The 21,313-nt window shown below is 38.1% G+C and overlaps 1 protein-coding gene across 1 annotated transcript; it reads left to right on the top strand.

Moving 5' to 3' along the window:
- Nucleotides 1-6,020: 6,020 nt before the first annotated feature.
- LOC149080766 (uncharacterized) lies at nucleotides 6,021-18,808 on the top strand. Its single transcript, XM_089237457.1, has 3 exons — nucleotides 6,021-6,103; nucleotides 13,166-13,607; nucleotides 18,406-18,808. Exons 2-3 carry the CDS (start codon nucleotides 13,174-13,176, stop codon nucleotides 18,458-18,460), a joined length of 489 nt encoding a protein of 162 aa, XP_089093583.1. The 5' UTR covers nucleotides 6,021-6,103; nucleotides 13,166-13,173; the 3' UTR covers nucleotides 18,461-18,808.
- The last annotated feature ends 2,505 nt before the right edge of the window (nucleotides 18,809-21,313 follow it).

Genomic DNA, 21,313 nt, shown 5'->3' with positions numbered 1-21,313 from the left:
CGTGAGATATACAGAGTAGCAGGTGAGATAAGCAGGACATATTTTTTTGCATTGTAGAAGTTTTTATTTAGAAGACATTAGTGTCTTCTAAATATTCATGGGCAAAGTGGATCAACTCTTCTATATTGTAGAAGTGCACTCAATTATATTCAAATGACAAAATTGAAGTTTCATCCTTGAACCTTCACTCGTATGTCGGGGTGCCGCAAACGAGACTTTAACAGCTCATACCCCCCCCCCCCCCCCCATCATCACTCTGCCAATTAAATGCAAAGTTCATTAAAGCCATGATTGGTAGAAAAGAACAGGGATGATGGCAATTTTTAAGAGTCATCTCACACCATATCTAAGATGGCGGAAAATTTAGCAATGTGGCTGGAAGTACGTCTTTACCCCGGGAATTGTCAGCGTCCTCCACGGAAGTTAATAGATGTCATATATTGATGATAATTGATGCCAACTAATAATATGTGATAAAGTAATGCAATATGTGTAAAAGATGATAATGTCACCATATGATGAGTAAAGGCTGGGACACACTACTATGACGTGACGTGTAACTACGTCACGTCAGGTGGCGTGGGATTATATCAGACATTATACGGGGTGCACACTGGTCTGATGTTTGAAGAGATGCATTAAGGCCGGATCACACTACGATGACGAATTTGTGAATTCTTATTCGTGGAAATTTTGTGACGTTAAAATTATGTGACGTAGAATTCCCCCGTCATTGAATTTCCACGAATCAGAATTTAGAACGTCTTTGACATGACGTGAAATCACGTCACGTCAGTGTGGTGTGTTTCAGCTTTAAGACGCAGAAGATGCAACATGTTAATAGTGATGCGATTAATGCTATATGGATATGAGAATGAAGATATGTATAAATAATGATGAATGTTTCACTTGAGGTAAAAATAGGGAATATAATATGTGTAAAAATTGTTTTTTCGGGTTCGAAGACCGTCGTCCGTTTGAGTTTGTTCTCAACGTTTCCCCAACACTAGTGGTTGGCATCATCAGGAGAATTGATAAACTGGATCAAAGGGTTTGATCCAGTTTATCAATTCTCCTGATGATGCCAACCACTAGTGTTGGGGAAACGTTGAGAACAAACTCAAACGGACGACGGTCTTCGAACCCGAAAAAACAATTTTTATCAAATGATGGCCGCGAAAACCTTATAGACTATAATATGTGTAGTTATGAACTCTTTACAATGACATGAAGCGCATCAATTCTGACAGCACCAGAATAGGTATTTAGCCGTATAAGACCGGGATTACTCTGTGAATAGTGTTATAAAAGATCTTTAACAAAAATTGAGAAAAAAACAACCAATAAAACATTTGGTTACATTCGCTCGAATGTAATCGACACGCTTATTGGTTACATTTTTCGTCTTGCAAAAGAGCATTTTTAAAATTTTTATAGTATAATAATCCTGGCCTAATACAAGTTACATGTCAAATACCCGGAACATTGGGTCGGGACATCTCGAGAAAATTTTTAGGCGTTTTAAGTCTAAAAGCATTGCTATTATACTTGGGGATTTCACGAAGATTTTCACAATCGGAGTTGCGTAGAGATTCAAAGCGCTTTCTGGGGGAGCCTTTTGGCATAATCCATGATTGTTTTAATCTTGGAATCTCTGCGTATATCCTGATGAACTCCCCAGTAAAACTTGGGAGTGTTACGTTTTGGAAACGTTCAAGAGAGCAATAATATCAGTATTTCTAGCATACATCCAGACAGGAGCTGCTTAAAGTAATGCAGGACGTATGGTCATCGCTGAGAGAAAAAGAGGTTCGTATTACACGTGAAAATTTTTGTAAGGGCTTCCTTTGGCTTGTTTAATAACTTCGGAATAGTGATGGGCGAACGAAAGACGTTTATCGAAAATTACACCAAGGTATTTATGTGTATCAGATAGATGAATGTTTCCTTGCGTGCTTATAAATGAATTTTGTAGAAGCTCAATTTTTACAGTTACCCTCATGAAAACAGTTTTTCTAACATTCAATGGGCTTGACTCCAAAGACACTAATCTTAAACTTTTTTGAACCATCACTTGAAGATTTGGTAAGAATTTCTTTGCCTTCTTTTATCAGTACAAAATGGCACTATCATTACCATAAGCACCAGCAATTTCTTTTGGTGCCACTGGAAAAAATCATGCATGTACAAATCACCAAGTACAGAGCCAAGGGTATTGTCCTGAGAAAGGTTTTTGTCTTAGTATGTTTCTTTCTTCAGTGATATTAACCAGGCGTGAAGTGTGTGTCACAATCTTTCCATAAGTTTTCCGAAAGACAGCTGAGCAGGGAAATTGGACGCCAATTCTGTTTGTGTTACAGATCTTGGTCCGCTTTAGGTGTAATCGTTATTACAGCATGTTTCTAAATGTTTGGAAAATGACATAAATTTTATGATGTATTGACAGACAGACAGACAGAATTTAATTATTTTTTTCATCATTGCCCAGCCCAAGCCTGGCGACTTACAGATTTCCCTTGATGGCTATAAAGGGAGTTATAGACAAGTTTGTGCGTGTTTGTGTAGACGTGAAGCGGCTTGTAGTTAATAGAACGGAAAGAAATGAAAACAAACATACGGTCCGGTAAATGCTACCATCAGAATACTACAATACACAAAGATCAGCCATGTATATACTTCATCAAAATGTTACTCTATGCAATAGAGTTAGTTGATCAGCAAAATCAATAGTAAGGAAAATAAATATTATGCGATAAATGCGAGTATATTATAATGGATACAAAAATAAATGAAATCACTTATGTACAATTCACCAAAATGTTACATAATGCATTAATGAGGAAATAATAATAATAATAATAAAATCGAACATGCAAAAGAAGTAATAGAAAAACAAGTGTGTTAGCCGAGAGATTATACTAATTCGTATAATGAAACATCAGCCATGTACATTTAACCCCAATGTTTCTCTATGCAATAGAGTTGATCAATATATTCGATAGCAAGATAAAATATTATGATAGATAGACGAAGATTATACAGCTCAGTAGTTCAGACTTTAACGCACCGACCATGGCACGTGCAGCACGTTTTGAGGCCTGAGATATTTTAGTCTTTGACGTGGGTTGTGATCGACCAGCTCTCTCAGATGCTCGTATTCTGAGTTCCTCATCCTTTCAAAGTGATCCTCTGAGATTTGTTGGATGTAGCTGAGGATGGTTGGAATCTTCAGGTCTTTTCTAATGTCAGCCCCTCTAATGTACTTTGGGGCACGCACAAGAGTTCTCAGTATTTTATTCTGTTGACTTTGCAGACACTGCATGTTGGTCTTTGAAACATGAGTCCATACTACTAAAAAAATTAGGAAACTTCATTATTATATAAAATTCTTCAAATATAATTTAGCTTAAAACTAAATGGTACACAAACAGTTTTTACATTTGACCATAATTTCAAAAGCAACTTATCATTTCAAATCGAAATTTCGCTCTTGCACTTTTTGAAAATACTCAAACCTCATGAAATCACTGAAGTTGCGTAAAAAATCCACTAGATGGCTTTTCCACTAACTGAAGTCCTGATTTCAAATAATAATCCCCGGCCCTATTTCAAAGCACTTCAGAGCAGAGGCTACGCAGGGAAGAAAAGGGGGGGGGCATAGAGGGCCCCAAAGATGATAAAATGTTCGGAATATTAAAAAAAAAACCCATTAAAATATCAATCTCTGTTAATTTTAAATGCTTTTTACAAGTTAGTAACTCAAAATTTGCCATAATTAGATTCCTTGTGCTTCCCCCACCCCCGCCCATCTGAAACTTGGTGTGTCTACACCAGTGTTTCTGAACCGCCGGGCCCTGACGTCAGTCAAACTGGGCCGTGAGTGGTTCATTGTTCCATTTTTACGCATTTATTTCTCATTAATCGTATATATGGCCGGGCCTTTCACTTGCGAAAATGAAATCAACATTTTGATTGGCCGCGGGCTTTGAAAGGGGTTGAGAACCACTGGTCTACACCAAAGTTCGATACTGGATACGTCTCTGCTTCAGTGACTTTTTTCTTCGGCACACCGGCTGGGAATTATCGTCTAAATTAAAACTATCAATACAGTTTTATCTCCGAAATCTCCTGCGTCTCTACCAAAGTGCCTAGACCAGTGTTTCCCAAAGTGGGCTACATCGCAGTCTGGGGAAGAGATAGAATGATCGAAAGGGGTGGTAGAAGCTATGGTTTTAACATAGGATCCCATGGGTTGGTTTTAGTTGGTGGATGATAAGAAAAAACAAAAATTCTGCAGAGGGCGGTGGAATAAAAAGTTTTGGAAACTAGCTTAGGCCAATAGGTGTCCAACCTCTAAAACATTGCGGGATACAATTTCATACCATGGTACTTGAAATTGTTGTATGAAATTCAGATTCATTAGAGGTGAAGGTAATGTGCCATTTCCCAACAGATGGGCCAACGGAGTCTTAACGCAAACAGGGTCCCTTTCCTCAAATATATTTGAGGATTTTCATTTATTCTGAGGATTTTTTTTATTATCCTTCATTAATTATTAATTGAGGAAATTATTTGCTTCGAAAATTCCGAAATCATTTCTTTCGAAAATTCAAAAATTATTTTTTTCAAAAATTTTGAAATTATTTCTTTCAAAAATTTTGAAATTATTTCTTTCAAAAATTTTGAAATTATTTCTTTTGAAAATTCTAAAATTATTTCTTTCGATAATTTTTGAATTTCTTTCGAAAATTCTGTGAAATTATTTCTTTGGATAATTTTTGAATTTCTTTCGATAATTTTTGAATTTCTTTCGATAATTTTTGAATTTCTTTCGATAATTTTTGAATTTCTTTCGATAATTTTTGAATTTCTTTCGATAATTTTTGAATTTCTTTCGATAATTTTTGAATTTCTTTCGATAATTTTTGAATTTCTTTTGATAATTTTTGAATTTCTTTCGATAATTTTTGAATTTCTTTCGAAAATTCTGTGAAATTATTTCTTTGGATAATTTTTGAATTTCTTTGGATAATTTTTGAATTCTTTCGATAATTTTTGAATTTCTTTGGATAATTTTTGAATTCTTTCGATAATTTTTGAATTTCTTTCGATAATTTTTGAATTTCTTTGGATAATTTTTGAATTTCTTTCGAAAATTCTGTGAAATTATTTCTTTGGATAATTTTTGAATTTCGATAATTTTTGAATTTCTTTCGATAATTTTTGAATTTCTTTCGATAATTTTTGAATTTCTTTCGATAATTTTTGAATTTCTTTCGATAATTTTTGAATTTCTTTCGATAATTTTTGAATTTCTTTCGATAATTTTTGAATTTCTTTCGAAAATTCTGTGAAATTATTTCTTTGGATAATTTTTGAATTCCTTTCGATAATTTTTGAATTCCTTTCGATAATTTTTGAATTCCTTTCGATAATTTTTGAATTCCTTTCGATAATTTTTGAATTCCTTTCGATAATTTTTGAATTACTTTCAACAATTTTTGAAATTCGTTCCTTCGTATAGGTGTTTTGAGAATTTCTGTAATAATTTTATTCTTTTTTTTTGATATCGACTTCTCACTTCCGAGAAATATGAATTCAGGGCATTGAAAATTTCTTGTGCTTCCGGGCCAGTATAACTCTCAGTAGCCAGCGAGATTCATAAAATTATATGTCTTTATTTAAACACCAGTTTTTATGAGATGCAGTATTTTCTAAAAATCATCAGCGGGCCATGACAGAAAGTTCCCATGCCTTGACAAAACCCCTGGCCTAGGCGTATGTATCTTTAGGGGGAACCACTCCAGTAGAGATTCAGTAAGAATTTTGGCTCTCAAATTCGACTTGGCGGAGTATTGTTATTATTATTATTATTATTAGTTGTTGGCAACCCGCGTCCGCTAAGGGCTATTTTCACTGAGTTTGATCTTTTTGATCCCTCGGCGGTCATTTTCCGTCGAATGGCCACGCACGCGGCGCTCTACTTTCTCGAATCTGGGACGAAGCGCTATAAAAAGACCTCCGACTGGTTGTGATGTCTCACAAAAAATCCCGTCTGTCGAACCATCCAGTATACCAGCCGTCACTTTCCATTGTATACCAGGTAAGACACATTTCTCATTTGAACACGTTATCTCCGTACAGTAAAACCCCCTCTTTTGCGTACGCCGGCGGGACAAAAAAAATAATTGTCCTTAAAGGAAGGGTGACCGTTAAGCGAGGGTTCGAGATGCATTCCGTAATCCCAGGCGTCTTTGCACCAAGGTTTCAACGTATGGCCCGATGGGCCACATTTGACCCTTGGGGCTTTTTTTGTCGTGGTGCGCCGGATTATTTTCAGAACAATTGTTGAAAACATTGCAAAAAGGATTGAATTCTAGAATTAATGGAAGAAATTATTTCGGGATTGATGAGAGAAATAATTTTACAATAAGTGAAAGAAATAATTATAGAAAACTAGAGAAACAATTTTAGAAAACTAGAGAAATAATTTTAGAAAATTAGAGAAACAATTTTAGAAAATTATAGAAAAAATTTTAGAAAATTATAGAAACAATTCTAGAAAATTAGAGAAACAGTTTTAGAAAATTACAGAAACAGTTCTAGGCAATTAGAGAAACAATTCTAGGCAATTAGAGAAACAATTCTAGGCAATTAGAGAAACAATTTTAGAAACATTTCTAGACAATTAGAGAAACATTTCCAAAAAATGAAAGAAACAATTCTAGAAAATGAAAGAAATAATTCCAGAATTGAACTCTGAACTACTGAAAGAAGTAATTTAAAAATTTTTGAAACAAATAACTTCAAAATTAATGATTAAATAGCTTATAAATCGATAAGAGAAATAACGTAATCATTTTTGATAGAAATTATTTCACAGTCAGTAAAATAATAATTACATAATTCCTGAAGGAAATGATTTCAATATATATTGAGAAGGAAAATAATTCCAAAATTATTTAAATAAATAATTAAACAATCATTTAAAGTGATTTCAGCTCTTAAAATTAATATCAGAATGACTTAATTCAATCATTAACTAATCAAAAAAACTTCTTCAGAATTAGTGAAAAAAATTATTTCAGAACTAATCAAAATTGATAATTACTGAAAGAAATAATTTCAGAATGAATAAAAGTCTCGAATCATTTTTGTCTCTGCTTTACTCGGGGCCCCATTGACCCCTTCTATTAGGATACTACTAACTTACAACAATTTGTGGCTCGCGGGTTTCGTAAGAATTTTCAATTTGGCCCACTGTGTCTGAAAGGTTCCTGACCTAGAGGGGGGGGGGCTGCTTTACATCAATCCTTAAAAAAATATTCATCGTTGACGAACGGCTATTCCAATGAAGATTTCCAAATGGTTTTGATTTTTTGTGAAAGCAGGCATCATCGGTCAACTCGTGTTTTTGAGTGATGATATATGGTTTACTTTTCAATCTCTGTAGTAGTTGATTTCAATTTTTTTAAAGGAAATGCTGCATTTTGCTGTCGAGAAACGACTTAATTTTAAAGTGAATGCTTTTATTCCCATGTAGAAACGCGTTGTTTTTTAAATCATATCTATAAAGTGGTAATTCACTGATTATTTCACTGATAATGTTCTGAGCAAAACAGAGACTACCTTGCACCGCTCAAGTCATTTAAAGCAACCCCAAAGTAGTATTTTTACTTCCTTTTAGGCTAAATTCAGCTTAGTATCAATCATATTACGTTCAAAATCAATGTTGCTCTTGTCTTTTATTCACTGATAATAGTAAATTTCAATCATATATATGTTGTTTTTTCTAACGTGTTACATAAATGAGAGATGAGTTGCACTTTTTGTGAATTTTGATCATTTTTTTTCCATTCAAGACAAAAAAAAAAAACCCTATTCTGTCAGTTTCCCAAAGTACTATGTGCAAGTCCGCCACTAGGTGGGAGCAGGCGGGTCTGGTGCCCCGGGCACCAGTCGATGGCGACTTATCCGACAATATATGCAAGATATGAGAGGTGTATAAGGTAGTGCGTGAAGTAAACCTCTCCTAGGGGATGCTTTGAACCAATTTAAGAAAAATTCATAAAATTAAAAAAAAAATGATTGTTTTTTGGTTGTTTTTACGGCGACAGACCTGTTCTCACATTATTTTAGAAAGAATCAATCAATAGTTTTCAAAAATCATTTTACATATTTTGCTATGCCTAAGAAGAGTTTTACTGTGTAATAGGTCTTTTGAAATTCCGGAGCGGTTTTTACCGGAAAGTTTAGTTATTTTTCAGATATTTTTCGAAATTCCGCTCTTTTAGCAGATTTTGGGGCATTGAAGACGTTTACACAGCTGTGGATAGTGCATACACCGCTTATTAGAATCACGGATATTGTTATAAATCGGGTATTGTTATCACTTTTGTAAAGTATGGAATGCTCCAACACCATAACATTGGAAAAAAACCGTTGGAAAAGTTATCATTTCGGTTTACGCTATTATTATTATTATTTTTTTTTTTTTTTGCACATTTTGAAAGCGGAACCAGACTCGGTCAAACGTAGTTATAACGACGTCGAAGATTTCGCGAAATTTTGACGTTATAACCGAGGTGTCGTTACAACCAAGGTCCTTATAACAGAGTTAAACTGCACCCCCCCCCCCCCATAAGTTATCATTATCAACCTACAAGACTATGTAGGAGACTAGAAAGGTCTCATCTGTACTCGGTTCAAAATGTTCAAAATGCCGTATTCGGGCAGTAGTAATTGCTATAAATAATCCATGTAAGCGTGAAAGTACTGCACTTTTGCAATGGCCCACTTATAGTAGAGACAAATGCAATGTAAAAAGAAAGTCCCTTCTTTTCAGGTCAATTTTAGGTGAACAGATTCACAGTTTATTAGCCGTGTAACTTTTTCTCGGGGAATCTATGGAATGTATCGTACCATAATTCAAAAAATTATCTTAATTCGCAAAACACGTAAGACAGTCCAATTTAAACCCCTCATAACGGCTGAATAGTAATAACAAACTGCAGGATTTTTACCTTAAAGCAAAAATATCCAGTTTCGGAACAATGTGGGGGAAAAAATGGCACAATTGAACATTTTTCAACCAGTTATGTGGAAAAGGAAAAACTAAGTTTTTTCGTTTTCATACGTATTGAACAGGACGTATGGTCATCATATTCACTTTTGGGTTTCTTTCGGGTTCATCTACTTTTTTATCAGTCGGTAATGGTTTTTAGAAACTCCGAGTCCCAATGAGATCACATTAAACGGCGTGCACTGTATTTCAAACGAATGATTTTAGACATAAGCAATTTAGAAAGTTAGCTGGTGAAATGTCTTGTCAATAGTTTCATTTTGATTTTTGCCTTTGTGATATTGTCATCAGCTAAAATAGGCTATCCTCTATCGCAACGGTTCCCAAATACTTTTAGTCGTGTGCCCTCCTGGAAATCTTGGTGTCTGCCACGGACCCCCATTTACAGGAACAGAAACTGCAGGTATCTAACGGCGGGAACGTTCTCGAGTAATGGAGGACATTCTATTCAGTACTATTAAATATGATGCGATAGAAATGCCATCTACTGGATTGCAGAGGAACAAAAACAACGTTTCACACTCCTATATAGAGATGCCACCACAAGTATTATTTCTGTCAAGTAATAACAATATTACTGCTGCAGTCTGCCAACATTGCAGCGGTGATTTTACGCGTAAATTTAATTTAAACTTTTTTTTTAGTTGTTTATTTACATCATTGAGGCTTCGTTCCTAGCATTTAATTTTAGATAATCCTACAATTTGGCCGTGGACCCCCGAATGGGAACCGCTATTCCATCACAATGTTTCTCTTTTTTTTGCCCATGGCTTCCTTCAGACCTTAATTTCTCCTCGTGGTGCCTCTTCCCTTGTTTTATTCATCCTCCCCCCCCCCCGTTCGAGGAGCGGTGTAAAATCAACTTATTTAAAGTAAAAAATAAATTTATAATGAGAGAACAAAAATTTTGTAGATAAGGTCGATGCCTGGACCCCTGCGCCGGGTGTGGATCCAGGAGTGGGAGCCATGGGTTGACCATCCCTCTCAAGAGCCGAATTACACTGAAATGTTAAGAAACACTGCATTATACAGGGTGTCCTGTAAGTGCTAATTCGGCCTTTATCTCATCAACCGTTCGCGTAGAGGTTGGTTACAGTTAAAAAAAATTGATCAAAATGTGTTTACAAATCACCCTGTACCAGTTTCGGGACTGCAAATACAGTGTGTCACAAAATAAAACAAAATGAACTCTTTATACGGAAACTGTGTGCTCAAAAACTAAATTAGAAAGTTGTTGCCCTGTCTCTTCTGAGACAAAAAAAAAAAAAAATCCCCGTGTTTTTAACTGAATATTCGCTGTGGTATTTGAAGTCAATAATCAGAAAAAAAGTTGGGGAAAGAACGGCATGAATGGGGGAAAAGAGAAGTATTGTTCATAAGTTTACAATGTTATTTTGCCACTTTTCTCCGACTTTGAATTCAAATATCTAAGCTACTCAGTTTAAGAACATGGATATTTTTTTGTCGTGCTCAGAATAGGCAACAACTTTCTAATTGAGTGTTTGAGCAAAGGGTTTCCATATAAAAAATTAATTGTGATTTTGTGACACACTGTATTTTCACTGTTGAAACCAGAACAGGGTGATTTCTGAACACATTTAGAGCATTTTTATAAATTGGAACCATACCTCCACGACAAACGGTTGATGAGATAAAGGCCGAATCAGCACGACGCACAATGGAAGACTTGCGTATTCCTTGCGATGCCAACACTTGTTTATTCCAAGAAATATTTACAATGCTTTGGTATTCGTGGAAATGCTTAGAATGGTGGCATATTTATTTCTTGAAATGCTTAGAAGGCTTGTATTTTCTGAAATGCGTATAAAGCTTGCATATTCTCTGAAATGCGTAGAATGCTTGCACTTTTTCCTTGAAATGCTTAAAATGAATGCGTATTCCTTGAAATGACTGTCCATTCCTTGGAATTCTTAGAAGAATTACATATTTTTTGCAATTCTTAAAAGGTTTGCGCATTCCTTGAAATTCTTAATAAACTCGTGTATTCCTTGAAATTCTTAATAAACTCGTGTATTCCTTGAAATACTTGAACGACTGCGCATTCCTTGAAATGCTAACGTATCCTGGAAACACATGATAGCGTTTCCGAGGAAAGAAAATGGCCGGCCACTTCGCGAATCGGCCGAGAGTTTTGGCCAAAACCCGAAATTCGGACATGGCAACGAAATTGGCAAATTTCCATCTCACATCTCTGGCAGTAAAACACAAAATATTTTCAGATCTTGCAGTCCAAGGTCCGATCCCCAGTGACAATGCTCGTCGCCGGACGTCTTTAAAAATACACACCATTTAAGCCTTATATTCATGCACTGTCGATTTGAAACTGAATGGCAGCCTTCTTTAACACAGTGCTCACAAAACTAAGAACAGGTGAGCTCTAAGGTTTCTTTCTGCTGAATATTTGAATTCAATTTTTTGAATCATCTGCATTATTTTTTAAATTGACGAGTATAAAAGTTACAAATAATTAGGAAAAAAAAAACAGAATAATCAAAAAACAGTTAAAATAAAAACTCGGTATATTATAATAAGTAACATTTCTCAATAACTTAATAGCAGCTCCTTATTTTGATTTCCCCTGCTCATAATTCAAGTATCTCGGGGGTCATCCTAAATTGCTTTCATATCTCCACTCTTCTATCATAATATCCCATCAGTATTCCTTTCTCCGACTTTATGGCATGGCTGGCAGTGATTCTGTAAGACAGGGTGCTCAAAAAAACACTTGGCAATCGTCAAGAAACGCTTCACAGGTTCGAGAACTGGTGTGAAAACAGTAGAGTCGGACTCAATACTAATAAATGGATACGACTGAATAATCGACGTTTGCGTGTACCCAAAATTCCAAAACGAACACGGCTATACGCGTTTCGGAACTATTTGAAGTTCCTTCATCAGCTTTTAGTTTTAGGCGCTCGTAGGCGCATTTTGAATTTGACTCTTGTCTACAACAGCGAGTAACTCCCGCTATAAGGAGTTTCAATATTTTTCTTCCTTCTTTGTTTCTGCTACTGATGAAGGAACTTCATATAGTTCCGAAACGCGTACAGCCGTGTTCGTTTTGGAATTTTGGGTACACGCAAACGTCGATTATTCAATCGTATTATCAAATTCAAAAGGTATTTTATTTCTAATAAATGGATCTTCATGCGTATCAACGGCAAAAAAAGGACTTACCCCTCCTGACGCTACTATTGAAATTAATGGCACTCAAATCTCACCTGTTAACACTAGTAGATACCTTGGTGTCACTTTGGACAAGTGCTTATCATTTAGAGCTCATTGTGACGAGGCGATCATCAAAGATAAAAAAAAAAACACGTTGAACACACACAAAATTTGTCCACTCGATCTACTCTCACTATCTCCAACAAACTCCCCTTATACAAAATGGTAATTCGGCCCATTTTTCTCTATGTCGCTCTGGTCTCAATGTATTCGAGTAAAACCAATCTTACCAAAATGGAAAGATTTCAAAATGTCACACTCCGTCCCTTTCTCAATGCTCCGAGATTCATTAGAAATAAAGATATAAGAAAGGGCAGTTCTCGTATCAAAATAATCACACATTATGCCCAAAAACTTGCTACAAATTTTTACTAATCAGAGTTTCAACATTTCAGGACAAATCGCTCCATATCCTCCCCACACCGTGTAACTTGATTTTGCTGGATCCATTGTATTTTTCTAGCCCAAAAATGGCTCCAGCAAATTTAAAGAATTTTCTATTAAACGTTATTGAAGTCACTTGCTCGGCACACTAATTTTTTCGAATCGGCATAGATATGATAAAGAGACTATCTACTGAGCTTACACTGGGCGAGGACCTTCGTTCGAGATTTCAAGAGAAATTGGCCCCATGGGATATATTTTGAATGAGTGTATTCGCAACTCGATAATTTGGGAACCCCTGTTTGACTCTGAGGAGTGGGAAGGTCTCATTGATCATCGAACCGAGGTTCCATAAATTCACTTACGGACATAATTACCTATAGAATGTATATTATGTTGTTTGCTTTCACTATGTTGGATTTGATTCTCAAACTTCTCATTGTTTTCCAGGTCCAAACATGAGGTTAGCGTACTCAATAATCGCCTTGGTGGTGCTTTTCTCGGAGTCAGTCCTCGGACAGATCCCGTTCTCGCTGTTCGGCGGCGGCGGCGGCGGCGGCGGCCCGAGTCCATTCGGAGGCGGTGGCGGATACGGCGGTCCCAGCTTCGGCAACCATCCGGCTTTCGGTGGAGCGTCCTATCCGATATATGGGGGAGGCCCGTTGCCTTTGGGATCTAGCGGTGGCCCGTCATCCGGCCTCTCTATCAGCACACCTTTCGGGACATTCGGCGGAGGACCTCAGTTCGGTGGCGGCGGCGCCAGCGGTGGCCTTGGAGGACCTCTGGCGGCTTTTGGTTCTGGTGGAGCTGGTTCTTACGGTGGCGGAAGCTTCGGGCCCAGCGGACTCAGCATCGGAGGTGAATCGCCATTCGGCAGCTCCGGGCCGTCGATGTAAGTTTTTGGTGTACTTTTCTTTATTTTGCCTTATTTGTGGTACGTGTTTTTAACATTCGTTAATACTTTATCGTAGAATGTGTAGACAATACCTTCTTAACGCATGGGCTCACCCGGCCGCGGCCCAGATGTCCTTTTTAGGAAAATGAGATCTTGATGAAATTTTGGAGAGTAAGTATACAAATTGGTCAGCAGGAATTTCTTGCCTGATAAAAAAAAAAGGACTTCAGAAAATCACATTGCCGTGTTCAGTCCATCGATTAAAACTCTCCGAATTTCACAGATTTCAGTTTTGAACGATAAATATAACAACGAAAAACTCATTCTTACCTTACTAAGCCATATTCAAGTCGTGAATAATCAAATAGTTAGTGTACACCCATCATGCCCTTTGCTACACCACCAAAGTCACAATTAATGCATCGCCAGAACACATACGGCATACATATAGAAATATCCCCTCCACTTGTTAATACAAGATTCATTGAAAGACTGGTTATTTGTGGAGAGGAAAATTGCAAGGAAGAAAATTCATCATTGCCCCCACGGGGACTCGAACCACAGTCTCTCGCTTGCCGGACGAGTTTCAACCTTGGAGCGTATGTGTATGTTGAAAGGCTCCGTACATGGACGGCGGCAGCAATAGACTAATAGCTCGTGAATGACATAGGCCACCAGATGGCCAACATTGCATATAGAAATGTCCTCTCCACTTGTCAATACAAGATTCATTGAAAGACTGGTTATTTGTGGAGATGAAGATTAAAAGATATCCTTGTAATCTTCATCTCCACAAATAACCAGTCTTTCAATGTATCTTGTACATACGGCATATTCTGTCATAATGGAATTTTATTATACTGTTTAAATGTTTAGATGCATATTTGTTCACAAATGTTTAATACTACTAGTATTTAACTGTACATACAACTCGCACACATTCCTCTGCGGAATTTCTAACGAATGGGTAAACGCCGGAATGAATGCTCTGAGTGTCTGTGTGGCCCTTTTGTTAATTTTATTTATTTGCATCCACAAAAGACTGGTTGCACTTATATTGCGGGGAAGAAGAAAATAAAGAAAAAGCACGATAAAAATCAAAAGAAAAGGAGCAAATAATGTCATACTGTACATGCATGCACGCATGGGGGGGGGGGGGAAAGGGGCATTAAATTAAAATGTCAAAACTTGATCATGAAATGTCGAAACTTGATATAGTCTTTTGCAAAATAACGCGTACGTCGGCGTACAAACGAGATCGGATGGAAGTCTACTCCAAACTCTGCCAGCCCGACATAAAAATGAATGATGTAATCGATTTCTTCTTGCAAATGGAATACGTATGCATAGCTGGTGACTTCTGGAGCGAGAGTACATGGACTTTATGTTTGGTTAAAGAGTCGATGTATAGGTTAGCCCATAAACAATTTTATACCGCAGTCTCAAGTAGTTGATCAGTCTACGCCATTCTAGGGAATGTTGCCCCAAGAGTTGCAATCGTTCAGGATATGAGCGGTCCAGGAGACTAGGCACGCACTTCGTGAAGAGCTTTTGTGTTTTTTCCGATTTGTTCGATGTCACCAATCAAATAAGGGTTCCACACTGGCGATGCGTGCTCGAGAATCGGTCGTACAAAAAGTGTTGAAGGGACACATCACAGAGTCGCATTGTCACACACGTCAGAGTCGCATTGTCACACTTCGAGTAACACTTTCTTATCTGTAAGCAACAGAGTTGCTTTTGCTCACGACTTTTCTTATATAGCTGGACATTGAAGGTCTATATCGATTCCTAGGTTAGAATGTACGGCTACTGCTTTTAGTACACAATTATTTAGAAAATATCGGCATTCAGGATTGTTGATCCCTATGCTTAACACGAACGTTTTATCCAGGGATATAGGCAATGAATTTTGTTCACTCCGTATCAAAAGGCGATCACATGCGATTGAAGGTTATAGGCAGACTGAAAATCTTCTACGATCTGAAAAAATTCCAAATCGTCGGCATTTATGCATGCACATTATGCTGTCAGAGTTGTGCTTGTTTCGTTTTTGCTGGTGCTGTTATGAAACAAGTACAAATATTTACTGTGCAGATCACCTTGTTTGTTTGATTATAATCGATATCTTCTTAATTTTTGCACATCAGGGTATATGCTGGTGAATCAGGAATACCCAACGAGTGGTTTTGATACTTCTATCATAATATCCCATCAATATTTCCTTCACCGACTTTATGGTACGGTTGGCAGTGATTGTGTATTAACTACTACTAAACCCACACATGCACCTCGTCCATATTCCTCATGTGGAACTTCCAATGAGTTGGTATATGTTGGAATGTGTGTGCACGTGTTATGAACCTGACGTGAAGCTTGTTTCTGTGTGTAATGCTTGTTGTGTGTAGTGTCGCCATCTGCCGTCAGTTTTTATAACTGTGAGTAAAGTGTAAAGATGGAATAAATCGTTGTAGGCCTGTTGCTTTCTGTGGTGAGACTATCTAAGAGGGTGATCAGCCCGTACTTGTGCCTCAAAGTTGGGAATCAACCCTTCTGCACTATAGGCTTCTTCTTTCTCCACACTATCCACAACACGCTCAACATATTTCAAGTCCAACCTTCAATGTGGCCAATTAATTTCATTCACGGGATGCCCCAAAGCAGGCGATAGGCCACCGAAACCTGTGAGAGGAGCATTTTGTCTACCTCCCTACAATGAACTGGCTACCTCAAAGCCCGAGAATTAGTCCCATAGAGCAACTTTGAGACCCTTTGGAAACAAGCATATACAGGCATTTCATACAACCCCGGTGAACTGGTCTAAATCATAGATAGCTACAACTTATGTTCGACAACCAGTGCCAACACTGCTTAACCGTACACGCACCTCATCATAGGGGTACGCAGGATTTTCTTAAAGGGTGGCGGGGGGGGGGTTACTTTTTTTCCTGCAAAATAACACTATAATCTCAGTTTGGGTGGAGGTTAGAACACCCCCAACCAGTCCCCCCATGCTTACTCCAATGCACCTCATACACATTCCTCTGCGGAATTTCTAACGAATCGGTGGATGTCGGAATGCGTGTTCTGAGTTGTGTGTGTGTGTGTGGGGCCCCTAACGTATTTATGTTATAAGAGTTGCGCTTCTTTCGTGTTCTTGCTGGTGCAGCCATCTGTCACCTATATTTTGAAGTGGAAATGGCAAATGCTTGAATCATCATGTTATGAAAGTATCGTGTTGAAGGTCTGCCTGCTCTCAGAGGAGAGACTTTTAAGCATTACTGCTGGTAGATTTTGCTTGAACACATCCCTTATCGTTTGGGAGCGTTCATCTATTACAACATTTCTACAATCCAATTCTGAATCCAAGGACCAGTAAAATGTATGAAATAATTCTAGGGACCACTTATGTATCGATCCTGCATTTTTGTTCGTTCGGACTTTTCGTACACTATTTGTCCCGTTTTTTCAACGACGCTTATTTGAATGTGTGTGACATTTATACTAGATCGTCAATAAAGTTTTCATAACTTATGAATTACATTAAATAATTATGGCTCTATAGAGAAAGAAAGAGAGATACTCGTCTCGCATATTTGTCAAGTTCAACTTTTTTCCCTCGCAAAGTTCTAACGTATTTATGTTATGAGAATTGCACTTGTGTTTCGTGTTCTTCCTGGTGCAGCCAGTATCTATGTCTGTCACATGTATTTTGAAGTGAAAATGATAAATGCTTGAATTATGTTGTCCTTTCTTCCCTCTCCCAAAGGTACTTTTCAGCGATTTCAACAACGACTGGGGATTTCGCCGATTTATAGCAACGTGTTTGGTTACTATTAGGGATGTCCCGTTTCAGATACCATTTGCCTGCATTTGTTTTTCAATGAAATATGGTCACTCAGTAATTTGAATGCTTCTTTCGTGAAATGCATTTTTGTGTACTGTGGTTTATAGCAGCCCTTTACCTTCCCCCCACCCTTCAGAAATTTTAGCAGAAGTTGGCAAATTTGTCGAAATTGCATTTTTTTTTTCTGTACAAATAGTGATGGCCGATGTCCGGTATTTAGGATCGCAATTTTCCGCATTTTCCTTTATGGTGAACCTAAGTATGAAGGTGTAATTTTGTTTGGACCCATATGAATATCACCTAATATCCATTATACAACATTTTAATGAGTTTTCGTTCTTTTAGAATTAAATTATCCGATCAGAGCTAGCGGACCATAGGATGAAAAGCGCTGATGAGGTTTAGCGCCATCTATAGATTTCTCCAGAAGCAGTCTTCATTCTTGTATCAAATTTCTAATAGGTCTACCAGAGCACTAGATTAGTGTTGTCAATTACAGCTTATCTGATCTGAGGGCCTCTCTGTCAAAAACCTAGCGACAGGAGTGTACGTAGGGTCGACCTTTGGAGGACTGAGAAATTTGGAGCTACCACACTTGTGTGTGAAAAAAGCATTTATCATAAATGGATTAAAATACTGTATGAAATGTATTTTCGCTTTCGATATTTCAATTCTTTTCACAGAAATATTATTTTCCCCAATAATTTTTGGTTGGCTTGCAGGGTAGGGCGTACGCACCCCTGCGTACGCCTCTGCTTAGGGAACCAAAGAGCCCCAGAGCTTTTATGACACAACCACTCGCTTATATTTCCATTCTAATTTCCGCTTTGTTGCAAAACGTATCCCGAGGAACCCTTATGGTCCAACTACACTAAATGTAGGGGCTGTATTTGCGTATTTAATGTAAAGATGTAGCTGAATGTGATTTTTTTTTCCTTTGTGTTGCAGCTCCCTCGGTGGTCGCTTCGGCAGTCTCCTTCAAGGACTCGGAGGAAGAAGGTAAACGGATTGGTGGATGACCGGTGATGGCCGTGTTCCAGGTGGACATTGGTTCGATGTCGTCGACTCTCGTCGTCAGTTTGGATGGATGGATCGGGCGAAATAACCACACACCAGGCCTTCATTATCATAACCTTGGGCATAACCTTTGACTGCGATACGCCTTGATGGTCCACTCAACGGCACGGACGAAGGTCGACATGTAAATAGTTCCTTGTATATGTGTCATGCCCTTTATATTATATATATTTTTAATGTGAATTCATGTTGTGAATGTGATTCATACACACTATGTGTACTCTCAATCTGTTGTAAATATATTTCCGAAAATTAATAAAAAAAACTAAGAACACTTATGTTGTATTGTAATATTCATTGAGAGACAAAGATCACTCGTTAGATGCACGGGCTTGGGCATGTCGGAGGACGGCTTATGCTCGGAGCTGGAATCGCTCACTCTACTAGGACGGTTCTCAAAGGGTGTGCCGTGATATCAGTCAAGATAATTTGGGGAATCTACTCACAAGGGACTCAATAAGTATTTCAACTGCAATATATTCCTGTAATTTCCTCTGTGAACTACACAGGGTTTGACTTTCACATGCCCTGGGGGAAAGCAGGCATTATGAGGGCCATCACAACTGAGGTAAAGAATGATTAGTTCGTCAGCGAGTCTATATCGTATAACGTTAGGGCATAAATGCTCAACATGTGGCCCGCTGTAATTACATCAGTAGTAGTGAAATGTGCGTTTCTGGGCCGTAGAAGCTCCTATAAGAGACGTCGAATTTCTCTACTACTCTCCCATAGAGGCTTCTACGGCCCAGAAACGCACATATCGTACACCGCGATAGTGAGAGGCAACTCCCCATTCCGTTAGTGTAGTCATATGTGCTTTTGTGGGCCGTAGAATCCTCTATGGGGGAGTAGTAGTGAAATGTGACAGTAGTAGAGAAAATTCGACGTCTCCCATAGGAGCTTCTACGGCCCAGAAACGCACATTTCACTACTTGCCTTCTTTATTTCACGCACTGTTGCTTGAGGCACTGAAGTAAAGACATTAGTAAAGCCTCTCTCAAGTTAGCAAATCTCCCCCAGGTAGGACGATAGACAGAGTATACAGCTTTTCTTTTCTCTCAGCTCAATATATCAAGGAAAAAGATACTTCCTGGATATTATGTCGAGATGAATTCGGAAAAAGTAATCCGGCTGGAACCCAGAGCGTTAAATGAAGAAAAAAGGTTGTGTGCCCCCAGTGGTGTAGATCAGTGGTTCTCAACCGGGGGCCATATGGCCTCAGGGGGGGGGGCACGGATGAAAATGTGGCAAAAGGGGAGCCACGGCTACTGATACGGGGGCCACGAAGAAGTTTGTGGGATTAAATTTTTTTTTAGTCACTCTGGCTAAAAAAAATTTAATTTGAAACAAAAAATGCATAGAATATATTTTTCGCAATTTTCCCCCCTATTCAAGTAACATTAACATGAGGAAGGAAATAAAAAAAGCGCGTTGCATGTAATCTCGGTGGGTTTACGACTTGGGGGAGACAGTAGGCCCTGACACAAACTATAGAAAAGGTTTAAGCAAAATGGAGTAACTGTAAAGACAGAAAATTGTATGTGTTTGAAGACTTTTCATTCAAAGAGGGCTGCCATAAAGAAAGCAGACAAAGATTTGTTGACCATTCCATTGACATTCTTTTGAGTACTGGTAGTAAATGCAATCCAAGAAGTAAATGGGTGAAAAATGAAAGCTTTTAAAAAGTCCCCATCGTTTTCATGCAATTACAGACGGATAGCCATCTAGTTTAGCTCAAAGCTATCTTCAACCGACAGACCAGTCACGGCCCAGGCTCTGTCCCTCCAGGGATATTGCTATCTTCAACCGGCACTGAGTGGTTTGATCATTGATCATTTTTTTTGTCGCATCACGGTAATTTTCTGCACACTAGGGCTAATTAGACCGGGACCTACAATTTATTGCCGATTCCGAACGTCAGGCTTATTTTTCATGCTCATCGAGAGGTTGGTGCGCTAACCCCTCGATGGGGGACTCAGCAATTTTGTGCTGCGGTCAAGTCGTCATTTTTTGTTGTACCCCTATGTCAGGAAAGTTTTCTGACAAGGAGGAACCGGATATCGAACTCGCGACGCCTCTAAACCTGAGTGGTCTGATGGGGAATATATTTATAAAAATCGAATAAGGAATGATTGCTCTGGGGTATTTTTTATGAATTTTTAGGGAGGGGGGTGTGCCAACCCATTGCCTCCACTGAAAAGAAATAAAGTCGAATTCAGTTATAACGAATCATACATGAGGAAAAATACCCGCGAAATTAAATTTTTTAAAACTACACATTGCTGTATAACTTAAGAAACTGTAGTTGCATAAATTTGCTGTTGTGTATCAATCGCAAGTGTTCATATGAAATTCCTTTCAATTTAACAGGAAAAACGTGATTTTAAACATATTTAAGACGGTCTTAACGTCATTTGGTTTGCTAATTGGTTTCTATATGCAGGGCAGTCTTGGTTCGCATCATGCTTGGCAGAGCATCATGGGTCCCCGGGCCAAGGGATTTCTGTGAGGCCCTAGTAGGCAAATTCTCGAAATTTTCAACAAGATCTAATTTTTGTGAGGCCCCTCTTCTCTTGAGGCCCCCGGGCCGTGCCCGGGTGGGCCCATGCCTTAAGACGGCACTGTCTATATGCAATCCAAGAAGATAATGTATTGGGACTTAGTAGGACTAAGATTGGCACCACATCTTTAAAGTTTTTTTTAATCTATACTGTAATGCTTCCTATTAACTGCCCTACTACGTAAGCCTGCTGCTGGCCTGCAACATCCCAAATAATTT

This window comes from Pholcus phalangioides, unplaced genomic scaffold (assembly GCF_987345545.1).
Source record: "Pholcus phalangioides strain wild (caught in Gottingen) unplaced genomic scaffold, Ppha-v1.0 ptg000010l_1, whole genome shotgun sequence".
Taxonomy (NCBI): Eukaryota; Metazoa; Arthropoda; class Arachnida; order Araneae; family Pholcidae; genus Pholcus; species Pholcus phalangioides.
The sequence above is the reverse complement of the archived record's forward strand: the minus strand, read 5'-3'. Positions and strand labels throughout refer to the sequence as shown.